The following is a 17169-nucleotide window of genomic DNA, read 5'->3' as shown; positions in this document are numbered from 1 at the left end:
ATGCTGACGGAGAGGGGTAACAGAAGGACACAGAGGAAAACAAACCTCACATCAAAGCGTACTTGTAATGGAATAAAGGTTAAGAGCAATTGGGTAGATACACACACACACACACACACACAAAGCCAAACTAGAAGACAACATATTCAAGGTTGTTCAATTATTCATGTCTGGGGATCTTTTTCCAGGCCTTTCTCATCCAACAAGACTAACAAGACCTTCACAATATTACCAAGAGGATGTTTGTTTACAGGATCAGATTCTGAGCAAGAAAATAACTCACCAGAGTCAGATGATAGGCTCAGCTTTTGAAGGGCAGGGTGCAGACCAGCAGGGGGCATTCAAACACATGTTTTGATGAATGGCTATAGATGATATGAGACATGGCAGGAGGAATATAAGCAGTACACAACAGAGCCTGGAGGGAGGCTTTCTCAGTGTTAGTGACACCCACAACACACAGTACACAGTACAAAAGAAGACTCTCATTCATCATTTTCCCCATTTCTGTGAGCTGCGTGCAGCGCCACCAACACACTCACAGAGCACAAAGGGAGAGCGAGAGCAGCAGATAGAGACCCTGTCACCACCACTATCTGCACATCGCTTTCAATAATGGAAAGGGAGAGGACTCTTGCACGGATTTTAAATGCAAAACTACACTGAAATGAAAAGGATTTTTTTTTTGTCCACGTCTAATGCACCTGATATGTACAGTTTGCAGAAAAAATAACCAGAGAAGGTCAGAGGAGGTTGGAATTTGAACATTTATACACCTGTCTGAGATGTACTTTTACAGAATAAAACATTTAAATGTGCAAAAATGATGTTCCAAAAGGCCATACTTGGATATGCAGTATTTGGTCAGTATCAGCTAAAATAAAACATCGATCCTTTATTTTTTTTTTTTTTTACTAAACTATGTTTTGTCCACCTCAGCCTACATCTCTGCTCTCCATTACCCACAGTTGGAGTCTACAGCTCCAAAATTATATGGCGCATGTGAACTTGACTTTCCCATACACATTTTTTGTGAAAGTGTCAGAATGGTTCGAAAAAGGCCACTCTTCTTCTTCTGTAGTTTTTGATGAGATGTCATTAACAGCCAGGTGAGTAATGCTGACATGTTTTCCTTTTTTACCTGTAAAGTTGGCCAGAATGACATTCATTCACCGGCCTACATCACACATCACAAGAAATAAGGGAGTGTATTTTTCTACATGATATAAGTGTACAGTGTTACTAACAAAACTATAGGCTTTGGAAAGGTGTGAAATAGCAGTAACTAAAAATATAATGTATTACTAACAAGATTGCGGTGATATTATCACATGCACTATTTAGAATAGAATAGAACAGGAACTTTTGTTGACATTATACTTACTGTACTACGAGATTGGCTCTGTCCAGTGTGCTCACAACACAGACACCATTCATCACAACAACCTTCTTGATGACTGCCATGGTTTTTGGGGTTCAGGAGAGGTCAGCAGATATGAGGCTGCAGAGGAATTTGAAAGTGTGGACTCTATCTACACAGACGTTGTTGATGTATAAGGGCTGCTTTGTTTTTCCTGAAGTTGATGATGATTTCCATAGTCTTTGTTGTGTTCAGTGTCATGTTGTGTCAGACTCTGTCGTCTCTGTCGGCAGACTCGTCTCCTCCTGAAATGAGTCCCACGACGTGTATGTCATCTGAGAATCTGATGATGGTGTTACTTGAGTGGGCTGGACTGGACTGAAACTTTCCAGATACATCAGTTCACCAGTTGCTCACCAACTGGACCATTTTACTGGCTTAGCATGACCAAAAGTTCCAGGCAATCTCCCCGTTGTAGCCCAGCCACCCAGACCAGCTTTCAGTCCGGCCTCCAGAGGGACGCTGACCCCTCTCACCCTGGACATGGACTCTTTTAGCCACTCCCTTCAGACAGGGGGTTACGGTCCATTCGGACCAGAACCTCACGCCACAAGAACAGCTTCTTCCCCTGCTGTTAGACTGTTGAACACTAACTGATGAACATACTGCTCTGCTCTTTGGTTACTTTAGAACAGTCACTGTTCTATGCTCCTGTCATCCACTTACTGACCATTTGCACTGTTTACTTCACTTACTTGCACTACTTCCACTCCTGTACTACCTCACAGAATCATGTTTTATTTCATTTTATTCTATTATTATATGTTACTTGTTTTCATGTTTTATGTATGCACCAATGACTAAGGCAAATTCCTAGTACTGTGAAACCTCTTCACTTACATGGCAATAAATACAATTCTGATTCTGATTCTGATTAAAAGAATTCCCCTACAGGGGGTACTGTCATGGTTTGAGGTGTCTGTTTGTGAGTTTCCTGTTTTATTTTGTAGTTTTTCTGCCCTTGTGTCTGTTTTAGATTTTCACTTCCTGTCTTTGTCTGTTTTCCCTCCATTTTTGGTTGCTTGACCCATCCAGATTGTTTTCACCTGTCCAGTCCCCTTTTGTCTAAATACCTGTGTTCTCCTTATGTGTGAGTTCCCTATGTTTGGTATCCTGTGCCTTGTGCTCCCTGTAATCCCTGTGTTTCTATTATGGATTATATTCTTTGCTTGGACAATTTCCTCTTGGACTCCCAGCTGCCTTAAGTCTGCTTCTGTTACTTCTTGAGTAAGTTTTTTTTTTTTTTCCCTTATCCTCATGTGTGTCTGTACTGTGGGTCCTCCACTTTGCAATTCATAACATGTTATTTCCTGTGGTTTTCCAAGGAGTTAAAAAACAAACAAACAGCAACCAACAAAAGTGTATATACACAGATCAGCCACATAATTTAAACCACTGACAGGTGAAGTGAATAAAATTAATCACCTGTCTACAACGCAATGTTCTGCTGGGAAACCTTGGGTTCTAGCAATCATGTGGATGTTTTTGACACACACCACCCACTTAAATGTGTGTGTGTATTGTCTTTTATTTTTTTTAAAGGCAATCCTATGCCTTATTTTTGCTCTTCTGGTTTTTTTTTAAGCTCTTCAGATTGCCTTGTGTCTGAATGGCACTAAAAATGACTTGCCTTGCCTTATGGTTGAAGTTGATATGAGGGCAATGTTTACTTCACTAGGATTCATGACTATACCCTTGACTTGGGTCTTGATTTGAATCTATCCTGTCCTGCCTTGGCACTCTGAACTCCATTGCCAAAACTTCAGATTGGCTTTACCCCACCTCTGTTATTCTGTAGACCTACATTACAAACTGAAGGTAATAGTAAAGTTGTGTGATGACACTTGCTTATAGAAGTATGTAAACACACCTTCACTGGGTCTCTTCCTTCTTCTGACTCTAGCTGAACACCCTGGGCTAACCTTGAACATGGAATAACTTGTGAGAGTAATAGTTCGGCGATTGATTTCTTGATCTGACAGTGTATCATTTCCCTCATCCTACAGGCAAGCATGCCAGCCTCTGCTTGCCCCCCCCAATCTCTCTCTACCTCCATCAATCTTTTTTTCCTTCCCTCCCTCCCTTGGCATCAATTAAAATGTTTGCTTTGCACAATAAACAGATCTGTCACAATTAGAGCTGTTACAGCGGGCCGCATTTCAGTACCCCACCTTTGGGTCCTGGATGGTGACGATGGGAGGGTGGAGGCCCTGGGGGGCTCTTTCACCAGTGCTCAGATGTTTAGCTCCTTTTGAAAATAAACCCCAGGGGCAGGTTTGATTGAGTGAGAGTTGTGGGCAGGAAGGGTGGTGGAAAGTGGCCTGACACTCTGGGGAAATCTGACGAATGGAAATGCATTTCCATTCCCAAAGCAAAGATTTACATCAAGCACAGACAAAATGAAACTGCTCTGATATATGTTTACTGCCATAGTGAAGAGGCTTTAAAGATGTTGAAAGTTAATGGAGGCAAAGACTTTTAAATTGTGGCAGCACTCTTTTCATAGGGCAAAAGAACTTGCTGTTCTGAATTTTACTGGAGAGTTATGTTGTGCTGACACGTTCTGAGTCAGAGGCTTTTTGTTCTACTGCATAAGTTTGTCCATGTACATTTTGCCAAAAGATGGCTTGGTATTACAGAAAACAAAATTAGTTTTTTCGCCATTTCAATGATAAGATATAAAAGGGTTTTCCTAAGAGTTCTATTTTCACAGGAGTTTTTTTTTTATCTTGACAGGAAGAGACCATATTCCAGTAAAGCACCAAATCAAATGTGGTATATGAGGATAAATCAAATCAAAAGGGTAAATTATCCACTGATGCTTTATAGATTATGTGTCAACCATTATTGTGAATGACTCTTTGGCTGGTGTTTATTCTCCTGAAGGACTCAGAGGATCAATAGGCTGCTTAAGCTTGATATGTATATCTGAAAGATTATGGTTCACATAAAGTGTGGTCAGATCACATCTAGAGGCAGTGTTTCATGACTTGACTCATCCATAGCTGCAGGACTGGACTTTAATATAATATTAGTCATATAATAATAATAATAATAATGTGTCCAAACAGCATAATTATTTGGCCTGAAAACACCATCCACATGCATATTTGCTTATGAATTTGACTGTTCTTTTCTTATTCTGACACAGATAAATCACATAAAGCACAAAAAATGATGAGACAGGCACTTGGAAAGCTGTTCCCTGTAACTTCTGGTCCACAGATTAATCCCAACTTAATTAAAATTGTAGACAATTGGACTGTAAAATTGTTGTTGTAATTAAGTTCTATTAGAAGGTTCTATTCACTTGAGCTGTGAGCAATTAGGCCTGTGTGAGTGTACTCAGCATAAGGGAATAAACTCAAGTTCACCTTGAATTATGCGGTTGGTTTGCTTTTTTTTTTTTTTGAAAAAAAAAAAAAAACCTTCTATACAAGAAATCTTTTACAAATTGCATTCACCAGCTTCAGTATTGTTTGTATTTAATATGAGTGGAGCAGAATGTACACATTGCTATGGATGGAGCTGTGAACACTGCGGTATTGTCTGTTCATACACCAGTGGTGAGGCACTGAGGCATTCAAAGATCCCTGTTTCTTCCTGTCGAAGTGTGTATCCAGCAGCCAGGGTGAGTTATCAACCTCGCTGCTTTTAATCTGAGATGACAGAGTGTGACTGCCGGGACACGGCGACCTGTCTGCAGGGGGACAGAGTGGAGGGCAGCCCCTGTGCATTCGCTAATTGATGGTTACACTTTCTAGACCATGCAAGAGCAGATATGAAATTCTTGGGGTGGGGGGTGGGGGGGGGGGGGGGTTGGGGGTTGGAGTCAATGTAATTAATAGTGTGTGTGTGTGTTAGCATCTATCAGCGCTTTAAGGATCCTGAACCAAGGTCGTTATTCCTCAGGAGTTCAGTTCAGTCACTTGTTGGCTGCTTCTTTATTGGGTGGAACATCCCATTAAGTTTGAATTTGGCCTTGTTTTGGATCAAGGTGTGTGTTTTTATATTTTGCCACAAGGCGTAGAAATGATCATGGCCATTAAAGATACTTGAATAAAATGCTTTTATTTAATACCTACCTTCGTCAAGGTTTATTTCAAGGTGCACAAATAAATATTGTCATATCTTCAAAAGCAATGTGGAAGAGGCTTGAAGTAACAATCCCACAGAGAACAGTCTTTCAGCTCTGCAGACCGACACAGTGACTAGCTGCTGAACACAGTGGAGTAGGTGGGGACTAAAACGAAAGTGAATATTGGACTTCCATTTGTCACAAAGCCTGAAACAACTCCATTATTATTGCGTGTCTTATTTGTAAATAACCAACAGTTTCTTAAGATCTTAGCAATAGCACCCTTTTAGCAACTTTAAAGTAATATGTAAAGCAAAAGTAAGACTTAATTAACTGCTCAACTAGCAGTCCTCTGCCCCACTGGCTCGGATCACCCAAGGACTTGTCAATACAACTAAGGAAGAACATCTGCAAATGTTTTCAGGCCTGGCGTGGGCAGGACCCAGTGGAAAATTCTGGCGGAAAACTGTTCCGAAATGGAGCCAATCAACGGAAGTGGGTGAACGCTGCCGAGCTGGGATCAGTACATAGGAACCAAGTGGTTTACAGTGACTCAGACAAAGACTATGACTCTGGAGTCAACAAAACATGGTGGCTCAGGAGGTGGGGACAGGAGAGGCGAGGGGTGGCAGAAGCTTTGTGTGAAATTATTTCAGAAAATTGAACAAATTCTCATGACCAGATTTATGCATGTGAGATAAACTGTGAGAATTCTATTTTAAACTTTTGAAGAAAAGCTGCACAATCGTAGAGATCAATTTCAGAGTGAATCTCCACAGCATGACCTCTCAGAAAGCTAAACTCAGTAAACATTCCATAGTGCTCAATGATGGGGCCTTTGGTACTGTCTTGTGTGTGTGTGTGTGTGTGCGATCACAGATGAAAAGTATGGATGAATAAAGTAGGTCTTGCATCATCTGAAGACAGAGACGGCTCAGGGGGAGGCAAACTTTGGACCGCAGGATTCCAGCTTGTTATCATGCTGCTGAGCGGCTGCTGAACGTAGCTTTGTTCATCATGAAATTTTCACGGATAATTGGATGTTGTGAAGATTTATGTGCATTAGTTTTACAGAGGCGTGGGAGGACTGAAAAAGACTCGGACTCTCAGCAGCTGTCTGTGGCCTCCTGGTGAATGTATCGGCTTGATTTCTCAACGTTGATTGATCAGCTGATCAATCAGCTGAATGACACTCGCATTTGACCCATTTGTTCCAATGGTCCTGTACAATCTATACCAAACTATGCTCTTACGTGCCCTAGGGATGATCTGCAGTTTGACTTCACTATAATTTACAACAAATTACTCTAATTACAGAATTCATAGGATCGACTCTAATTGTATGTTTCGCTCTCGCTGCTATTATTTCCCCTGCACACTATAATGTAATGAATAAACCACGAAAACCAGAGAAAAACCAAAGCAGATAACATCAAGTGTGTCCCTTTTTGCAGATTTTCATTATGTAAATGTTTTGGAATTATGGAGCTTCAAGGCAAGGCACGGGGGAAAGGCAGAAACATGTATTAGGGATATTAAATATTGCAGCAAAAGCTGTGTGCTCTTTGACAACATTTTGCTTTATTTGCGAAGGCTTTACATTCACACGGGTTTTGTATTGCCCCTTTTTTAATTTGTTTTTGCAAAAGTTTCCCCTTATCAAGAGAAAAAATTAGGCCCATGTGATTATAAATAAAGTCAAATAGGGGAAAAATTGCATATCTGCAATATTTTTCTGTGGGGGGGAAAAAGCGTTTGTTCTTTAGTGGTTGAGTTTATGAACAATAGACTAAAATCTCTGATTTGATTATGAGAACGTTTGTTAGCTGCAGTTTCTGTATACTTTCTCCCGATGCGGTAAAATAAATGTGTTGTTTTTTTTTCATAGCCACCATGAGCATTTGAGCAAATGCACTTTAAATTTTCTATTTAATTTTCCCTCTAATTGGTTTTCGTGTTGGGCCTGTCATTTAGATTAAAACAGATTACATTCTGACTCACTTTTCCTGCAACCTTACCCACTGCTTTCCTCCTCGTACACACACTCCAGTACTCACACACACACCACATACACACACACATTTCCACAGTCTTATGAAATATTTAAACTTAAGCTCCAGTTTAGGAGATGTAATTACAGACAGTATCCTAGCAATAGAGGTCATGGAGGGTGCACACCCTGCCATCATCTGCCCTCTCTCCATAAAAACAGAGAATGCGGATTGTAGACCTATTTTCAACTTTCACAAGTTAATTTTTAATTTCAAGTACTGGCAGATCAACTGGATAACTAGGCTGTGTTTTGATCTCCGAGTTCTGTAGGCATCACATGTAGGTAGGCCTACAATTCTCACTTTGATGCATATTATTAATGTGGACTGAATTATTCAACATTTTGCAGGCACATGTATTATTTACAGTGTTGCCTGCTGATTTATTTTATTTAAAAAAATATCACTAAATAAGTTAAAAATGACTGAGATCAAAATCATTTGCAGCATCCTGGATATACCGAGCCTTTTGCTTAGCTGTCTCACATTACTTACCCAGCGGTAGTTCTTTGAATTAGCCCGCAGGGGTATATCTCTGTCAGATACAGTATGTTTCTAAAATTCAACTTAATAGATCTTAATGTGGATGGAGGGAAACAGAGACGAGTCAGTGTGAAAATGTGCCCAAAATCAGTGTGATATGCATGTGAAAATGTGCACTTATGGCATCTTCTCTCTCTCTCTTCTGCCCTCACAGCCGTCAAATATTCAGACAACCTCTGCTCCTGTTCTGCCACTCTGTACATCTGAGCGCAGTGATCTGAGACTGGCTGAGCCAACAACATGGCTCTCTCCTTTATCCCCGACAAGTAGCAACAACAGGAGTCTAACGTGTAAGTAATTAAGGTTCTGCTGAAATGAAAATGTCCAAGTCTGTCTCACAGAGATTAAGTTTAAACTTAGACTTCTTTATAAACTTCAAACTTTTATTTTTAGTATATATACATACCGTATATATATATATATATATATATATATACACATACACTGAAATTCTTCTCTGCATTTAACCCATCACTGACTGAACACACACACACATACATGCAGTGAAACACACAGGAGCAGTGGCCTGACATTTCAGGCGCTCGGGGAGCAAAGTCTCCACCAAGTCCCCCTGTGTTGCTGAACTTAATGAATTTACCTTAAATTTATTATAATGTGCACCAGCGCCAATTAAAATATCACAGCTATTGACATCACGCCTCACTGCTTGTAACTGCTGAGTTGATGCAAAATGTTATCACAGTCAAAAGCCCTACAGTTTTACAAGCAAACACTGGCAGTCACTGGTGAGGCAAGTTAATAATCTAAGACTAATAATATAAAAATCCAAAAATCATCCTTTGTGGCTGCAGCTTAGCATCAGTATGAAGACAAGGCAAATCCTTATTGTTTGCACTGAAAAACATCCAGACATTACAGTATTTACAATAAGAAAACAAAGTTAAAGTCTTACAAAAAAATGAAAAAAAACAAAAGGTGAGAGGGATCAGCTGCAATCTTTCCTGTCTGCCTCAGGAAGGAGGTAACAGGTAATTGGCTGCAATCTGCAATGGGGGGGCAGACTGCAGCCAATCACCTTCTCAGCGGTGTGAACAATATGAACAACAACAACTACAAAAAACAATGCGGTCTTCTCTCGCTCATGCAAATATGGTTTGTTTTGGGGGAAAAACAAAATGCAAAGGATTCATTTGAAAGCTGAAACAAAAACAAAACCAGGGACAAATGAGGGGCAACCACCTTCAAGCTGATTAACTGGTGACCCCAGAAATGTAATAAATCCACATGGACTGGAAAATGAATCAAATCACTCTTCACTGGCATATTTTCTTGCATCTGTAGTGCTCTTTATTGTTGTTTTGGATTAAAACTAGCAACCCAACAATCACTAAAAATCACTGGGTTAAAATTTGACCCAGTTTGGGATAATATAACACAGACACAATACTGGATTAACTTTATCCTGCACCAGTTTTGACCCTGCGTTAATTAGTTTCTGTTACCACTGGGTTATTTACCCAAACTAAAATATGTTTGTTTGTTTTTTTTTACCAGTTTATAACCAACACTATATTTAAGATTTGGGTAAATAACCTCACAACATGAACACTAACACTGGGCCCTGTCTCCATCCACAAGCAAAGAGGGTTTGATGCAGTTTTGTCTCATTTGAATTGCTTCAAAGGAAATTAGATGATGAAATCATGTGAGGTAGTTTGTTTAGTGGGGAACGAAGGCCTTCTAGTTTCTAAAAAAAAGAAAGCAGTCAGCATCAAACTTAAACTGCAGCAGAGAAAGCTGAAAGCATGCAGGTCTTTTTACTCTGACGATCATCATTTCCCAGTTTTGATTTTTTTTCTTTACTGTTTTGGTTTTCAAGAGAAAACGGTGTTTGCTCCTCTCTCTCTCTCTCTCTCTCTCTCTCTCCCTCTCTTTGAGTGTGACAGATGCCTCTTCACATATGTAGGCTACTATATTTAAAACTTGAATTCCTCATGTGGTGATCCTTTATGAAAAACAGACTCAGGAGCCCAGCGTTCAGTCGGCGGGTGCTGCAGCTGTCGGGCAGCAGATGGCACCGCTGCGCCGTCCTGTGGATTCCACTTGGCACACAGACGCGTCCACGTTGTTCCCACTGTCTGCCTTCGCTCTAGTTCCCTTCTCTCCCTCACGCACTCTCCCTCCCTCGATTTACAGTATACACCTATCTGTCTTCTACAAGCATCAGCACTGTCTCCATCAGTCTCCTCGATACGAGCGCTACTACGGCGCAAAGCATGGCATCTCTGCGCCCCGAAAAACCGCTCTCTACCGCCGTGAACCTCTGCGTCTTTCTGTTGACCGCCTCGACCTGGATGGCACTGCCGGGACTCGTACGCTGTGACAGCGGGGCTTTAAAGAGGCGCGGCGCGGAAGACCGTATGTTTGACATGGGCAGCGGAGACGGAGGCTCTCCGCCGGGCTTACCGCCGGACGCTGTGGAGGAAGCCGTCGGTGCAGGGACCTCACCCCGTTTCAGGAGAGCACTGTCTCGGGAAAAACAAATGTCCCTGCTCAGCAGTTCGTTCGTGCTCAAAGGGGATGCAACCCACAACCAGGCGATGGTCCACTGGACGGGAGAGAACAGCAGCGTAAGTATCCTACCCCTTCCTCGTCCCGTCCCGTCACGATCCGCTGGTTCATGCACCATCCACACCATCCCCGCCTTTGTCACCTTCCACCATCCATCACTCCAGCCACAGCGCACATCACCAGAAACAAGTTATTGTTCTCACAGGATGCTGTCGCTGCAGATGCATGCTGAGTGGTTCTCAGAGAGAAGGGGGCACGATGTGGTTTTTACGCATCCAGGTGGTCCAGTTGGACGCGCGGTGGATGCTGTCAGGCTTCGCTGGAAGATCAGGACCTCTTAAACCTCTTAAACTTAATCATGACAGGGGCCCCACAAACAAACATGCACACTCTGTCGCCCCAGGCTTCCATTACATCACATGGTGGCTCAGGTTCACGAGCATCTTGTTATTGTCTGTTAAGACTGCGCTGCGCAGGGAATAACTGCACATAGTTAAACTTGTTATTATCTACGTCCTTTGTTTGAACGTAACTTTATATTAAATTGCAGTAAAACGACAGCACGCCTCGTTAGACTTAATGCAATTAGTGACACGGGGAAGGTCCCCTGACCCCACTTTGAGAACCACCATGAAAACCACTCATGCCCTCCCCCCGTGTCTGATAACATTCAGAGGGAGTCCAAGGGTGCGCCCGTGAGCGCACAGAGACGGTGAGACGAGGAGCGCGTTCTTAACGCACAGCCCGTCGCTTGATTTTAGTCACACGAAGCCACGACTAAAATATTGATGGAGCTTTTTGTACATGAATTTTGCAGCGCCTTGTTTATTTGTGGTTTGAAAAGGCAATTTGGCTCACATGAAACTAGATGGTGGTAACCTACTTTTTGCGCCTTTACCGTCAGTGTCTACTTAAATAGTGGCACTAAAGTAGATTTCAATACACATGTTTTACCTGTATCACAAAAAAAGTTAATTGAATGTCATGTCAGCAGATGAAAAATTCATCCACTGAAGTGACCACTCAGTTATACCTCCTTTAGAAATATTGGTTATTTAGGTGGTTCTGCTGGAGATGACAGTACGACATGATATATGATAACTATGTGAATATTTATAGTGATTTGTCCTTAGGCTCTGGTTAAGTGAGAGTAGTTACACTGTGTAAACAAGAGCAGTCTTTGTGTTGGATATTGACAGACGCAGAGAGGGGGGGATAGATGGCGGTGTCTGGTGGGGCCATCACTTGCAATCAGAGCCTTTTTGTCACTACAACACATTGCTGCACTGCTGGCTGCAATAAAAAAATATGACTGTCAAACAGCCAGCAGATTTATTCGTGAGCAATACATGGGAAAATAATGTAAAGTTTCATGTAACACTGAACGCAATAGAAATTGAATTTTAAAACTGCTCTTCACACACTGGTGGCTCCAAATGGCAGCAAAAAACTTAAACCATAAGTCTTTGCGCAGTGGGGATGGTTGCAACATGGGGCACTTATAGCATTGCTTATTCCTCCAATAAGGAATGAGCCACAGTGATTATATTCATACTGCTCATTCTTAGTTAGCCCCTCTTCCTTCCTGGAAGAAAGCAGCCACGTGCGACTATTCTCTCTGCAAGAAATACTTTTTAAGTTAAAAAGCATGTTTTTTTTTTTATTAGAGTTTTTGTTATACTGTCCAAACTGTTCGCTTGAAGAATTGCAGTTTTAATCAGCATTTTCTTTCCTTCTAACAGGCATAGCTAGCATGTGTCAAGCTCGCATAGCAAGTTTCATCATGGCTGCCAGTGTAGGCACAGTTGCAATATGTTCATAAATGTATGCCTATACAACTAAATTGAAATTGCATGGATTAACAACAAACAACTTTCAATAGGACCGGTATCGCTCTTTTTATTTATAGGCAAATAGCTATTTAAAACTCAGACTAGGCCACAATGTAGCCTACATTTTATCTGTTCTATATTTTTTCAGTATGTCACGAGAAAGGAAGCACACAACTGGGTTGTCCCGCTACCTGTTCTGAAATTAGCATTGTCTTTAAACAGCGATTATAACTTAGTAAAGATGCTGTCCGTTCACAAATTTAAATAAGAAATTGCAAAATGATGCAAAAAATGAAGATTTTATTTCATTTTAATGAATGTTGCAACCGTCCCCTGTTATGGGGTCAGTTGCAACATTTCACTTTGTCTATTCAAGTATAAAACTGTATGTATATTATCATATACACACATGGTACAGCAATGTGTGTGTGTATTAAAATTTATTATCATTAAAATTTTTCCAATACAAACAGTCTTGCAACCGTCCCCACTCTCATCTCTGTGGGTTTGGTGAACTTAAATTGGAGAACTTAAATTCTACACAAAAAGTGAGTTTTCCTCTTCTCCTCAGAAGTCTAAAGTACAAAAATAAAGGAGCATGTCTGGGCCCTCTGAGTGGGTGTGGCAGCAGTTAACTGGCATCTGAATGCTAATGTTGCTAACATACTAAATTAATATTTACACACACACACACACCCCACCCCCTGGGTTAAAGGCAAATGTGTGTGCGTGTGTGAACAAATGAGTGCATAAGAATTCATTAAGATTCATAAGATTCATTATTTCGTTTAGTAAAATTAATATTTTGAATTTTAACTTTAAGCTGAAACTCCATCCACTCATGCAAAATGCCTGAAGTTGCGTCTGAGGACGAGGCACCACAGTTCAATAATGACTTATGGGATTCTAGTACTTCAGCAGTATAAAACTGGGCACTTTTCCCAATGGACACTTTCTTGTGATGAACTTGAGCATCTACATCTTTTTTTCTTTTTTGTTTAATCAAGGCCATAAGTCTGCTGGGATGGTAGTGCTCAGGCTCTGCCAGTCATTGGAACTCCAAATCTGAATTATCCTCAGTTAACTTGGCTTGGGTTTCTACTCTGAAAGGTCACTGAGGCTGGGATCATCCCAGCCTAATAAACACAGACAAATGGTGCCATTCATTTCCCCCCTAGGGTGACATTTATGAGCAGCATGCAGATTGATGGGCAGGAAAAATTAATCTCCACCTCCTCTCTTGTTTCATCATTTCATTTTTGAGTCTTTGAGGTTCCACATTTAAGTCAGTGATGAGCACAGAGGACTTCATTTGTCTTATCTCTCTTGATGATGTCTGATTAGGGATGTAATACAAACCACCTCCTCAGTATAGCAATTTTTCTCAAAACATTAATTTCACTTTCAGGCTAATCACCACGTAATTGCATCATAATTTTCGATATGCGTGTACGTTTGTGCTTCGGCTGAATTCCATCTCTTACTGGGGTTCAGAGTGTGTTGACAAGAGGATGAATTATTCGTATGGCTTCACAAGTGTTGCTGTTGAAAACAGCTCTCGTGTGCTCCTCTCTGTCCCTGTAGCAGTGATGGCAACAGTCAATTTACTTTGGCAAGCCTTGATTGGTCAATTGATGGCATAGAGCATGAAGGACTTTTCCCCATGGCATTCTCCAGAGGTGTCCTTGAAGAGCAGAGATAGCTGGTGAAGTCTGTAAGGGGTTGTTTTAGAGTAGGAGGAAAACTGAAAAAATAAGTTGACACGGAATCTGGATCAAAATACAGTAAGTGCAACAGAAAAATGCCTGCCTTCCCTCCGGGTGCTAGATTATCAGCATTATAAAAATCTAATATAAAGGAGGTTAAAGGTCACAGCTCCTTGATAATATTCATGAACCCTCGAATGAACTATTCCTGAATTTCAAGAAAATAACTAAGAGAAGAGGAAGAAGAGATTTTTCTGTATTACCCAGCTCATTATCCATCATATTTTGTGCCTGTAATTGTACATAATAAAATGTGCATTCATGGTACATCTCTCATTAAGTAAATATCAGAGACAAAAAGGCAGCAGACTTGTTTTATCACTCAGTTTCAGGCTGAATGAATTTCCTTACCCCCATGGGCTGACTCATTTCTGCATGATAAAATTCTAAAAGACTTAAACCTACCCCTGGCGATATAATGGTCATTGTGACGATATTTCAAATTGTTCTTTTACAAAGATCTACTGTCAGGTGTTATTATTAAGTAGACAATTGTCTCTTTTTCCCCGATATCCAAGGGAGAATTTTTTGCACGTTTTCTGCACGTATTTGTCATTTCACCACCTGAATTCAATCAGTTTTCCCTGTTAATGTTTTTGTTTGAGCTTGACGCTTATGTTCGGAGTTTCTGGCCCTTTTTCTGTGCACTCAGTGACGTTTTCACTGCACATGCCAAGATAACATGAATTTTAGCCCTTAGCATGGGTCAGTCTCCAAGAATGGTGGTTCCTACATTTCAATAACTAATTTTAAGTCCATTTGCTAATCTTTAACGACAACTGAGACAATATACTACATGAATTGATTGTACTACAGCAACGGATGTAGTCTCCAACCCTGCTGACATTAACAGAGGTCATTTTGTTTGTCAGTATCATATCATTATATCATCAGAAGGATTTCAAACATTGCGTGAAAATTCTACATATAGGAACTTTAACATATGATTTAAAGATAACAAGATTAAGGATTTACAAAATAGTAGGATGTTACTTACAATTAATAAAATACAAAGTCATTATTCACTGACACACATAACATGTAAGCACACACAAGTGCGCATGCATATGGAGTTTGTGAGTCCCAGAAGACATCTTGGGAATGGATTTGATACCAGCCATCTGAATGAAGAGAGCCTCCACTGTTGAAAGTACTGTCTTTGTGCCTCTCTCTCTCTTTCCTCTGAGTTGTTGATCAGCCTCAGGGAACTCTCTGCTGTGTTCATCTTCTCTCTATTTCTGTCTCCTCTCTATGGTGATGAACAGTGGCACTATGTGTATGTGTGAGTGTCTCCAATATGTACATTTGTATTGTGAGAAAACAGCCCTTAACATTTCTTGGGGTTTCTGTGTTGTGTGTGTACTGATTGTTTCAGAGTGTGTGTGTGTATGTGTGTGTTGCTGATCTCTGGCAGTGTGTCCCACAGTAGCATAAGTGATTAACAAATGGCAAAAGGGGTGCTGACAGTTAAAACTCTCTTCTCACCTTCTACCTCTGCAGGGGAATTGTGGGTAATTCCTACCACTCCCTGGTTTAAAAGCTCTCCTGGGTGAATAAATGAAAGACAAAGAATTTATGGACTCATGAAAGTTTAAAGATTTCAATATAAAAACAGAATGAAAGTACATACTAATCGCCTCTTGAGTTGCAGGTATAAGCATCAGTTGATATGACTTTGCTTGGAGCCTGATATATAACTGTAGAGCTCATCATTGTTATATTGAAATAATATGGTGAGTCATATCAGTCTTAATATTCAGATAAAATCACAAGATGTAAGCACAAACTCAAGTGTATGTATGTTGTATGTTATTTGATACTGTATATGCACTGCATAGCTGAGGGAACAAGTGGACGTTAGAGAAAATGTCTGACTGTCTGAATGACTGACACTGTCACTACAAGCCCACGCTAACGGGTGAGAAGTAAATCCAAGGGCAACATATGCGAGGTGCATTTGACACACCAAACACCTGCAGCCTTTGTGTTTAATGGAGCCTGTGCATTGGTGGTGTCTTGACAACCCCCAATATTGTGTTTACTCCCTCTGTCTTTATGTGAGCGCTACTGGTATCAGTTGACTCATATCAAATTACACAATGCTACTTAACTGTGTTGCATTTCATGGCTGTTTTCAAATGACTTTATCCTTGTTATCATTGTTAATTTACATCATCAGTTGAAATATATTGGTTATAACAATTCCTCCCTCTCGTCATTCTCTTCCTCTTCTTCTGTTCATGGGTTTAAGGCTTTTTGCAGTTCATTTTGCTTCATATCTATAAAGAATATTTGGTGATACCAGCTTTTACCCTCATCTTTTCCTCCACACGCTCAGGTTACTTTGCCACCACCTTCAAATCATGAGCATCATTTTAGCCGATTAGGTCAAGGGATTATCCTCTTGCAGCATGCATCTAATTTAAATGCTGGTTGAATTTAAATTTAGTATTTATACAGAACTATAATGTTTTATAATAAGGTGCTTGCCTTTATTTGTATGGGAGATTGTGGCTCATGCAGCTGTGTATACACACACACACACACACACATATATTTGTAAGCTATAACAATACAGAGCCATGCTCTCTCTCTCTCTCACACACACACACTCACACACACACCACACACACACACAGACGCACACACTATCTAGGTCTCCAGGGTCTTGACTTAATGTGAAAGGCATTTGTTCACGCTTCACATACTGAACAGACAGTTCATTTGGCCCCTGGTTGTTCTGCGGTGGAAAATTGTTTGCACATGTGAGGAGAGCCTTTCTTGTCGTTTATCTTGTATGTCCTCATTCATTCTGGTTGAAGAGACACTCCAAAACCCAGACCTTGAATCATCAGATGTGTTTGCTTGCTTCTCCTGTGTTTTTTTTTTTTTTTTTTAAGTATGACTCTTGCATGGTCTCTAAACTATGTAGTTTTCTTCAGCTTGC

At 40.6% G+C, this 17169-nt stretch overlaps 1 protein-coding gene across 3 annotated transcripts in view; it reads left to right on the top strand.

The window, feature by feature from the left end:
* Positions 1–2424: 2424 nt before the first annotated feature.
* The window catches only part of sorcs2 (sortilin-related VPS10 domain containing receptor 2), a 277555-nt gene continuing 262810 nt past the window's right edge, over positions 2425–17169 (top strand). For all 3 annotated transcript variants that reach the window (XM_046381208.1, XM_046381206.1, XM_046381207.1), the window contains exons 1-3: positions 2425–2647; positions 8247–8382; positions 10250–10683. In XM_046381208.1, coding sequence (XP_046237164.1) covers positions 10330–10683 — 354 coding nt within the window. In that variant the 5' untranslated portion in view covers positions 2425–2647; positions 8247–8382; positions 10250–10329. The remainder of the gene's footprint in view (positions 2648–8246; positions 8383–10249; positions 10684–17169) is intronic.

The sequence above is a fragment of the Scatophagus argus genome, chromosome 23 (assembly GCF_020382885.2).
Source record: "Scatophagus argus isolate fScaArg1 chromosome 23, fScaArg1.pri, whole genome shotgun sequence".
Taxonomy (NCBI): domain Eukaryota; kingdom Metazoa; phylum Chordata; class Actinopteri; family Scatophagidae; genus Scatophagus; species Scatophagus argus.
The sequence above is the reverse complement of the archived record's forward strand: the minus strand, read 5'-3'. Positions and strand labels throughout refer to the sequence as shown.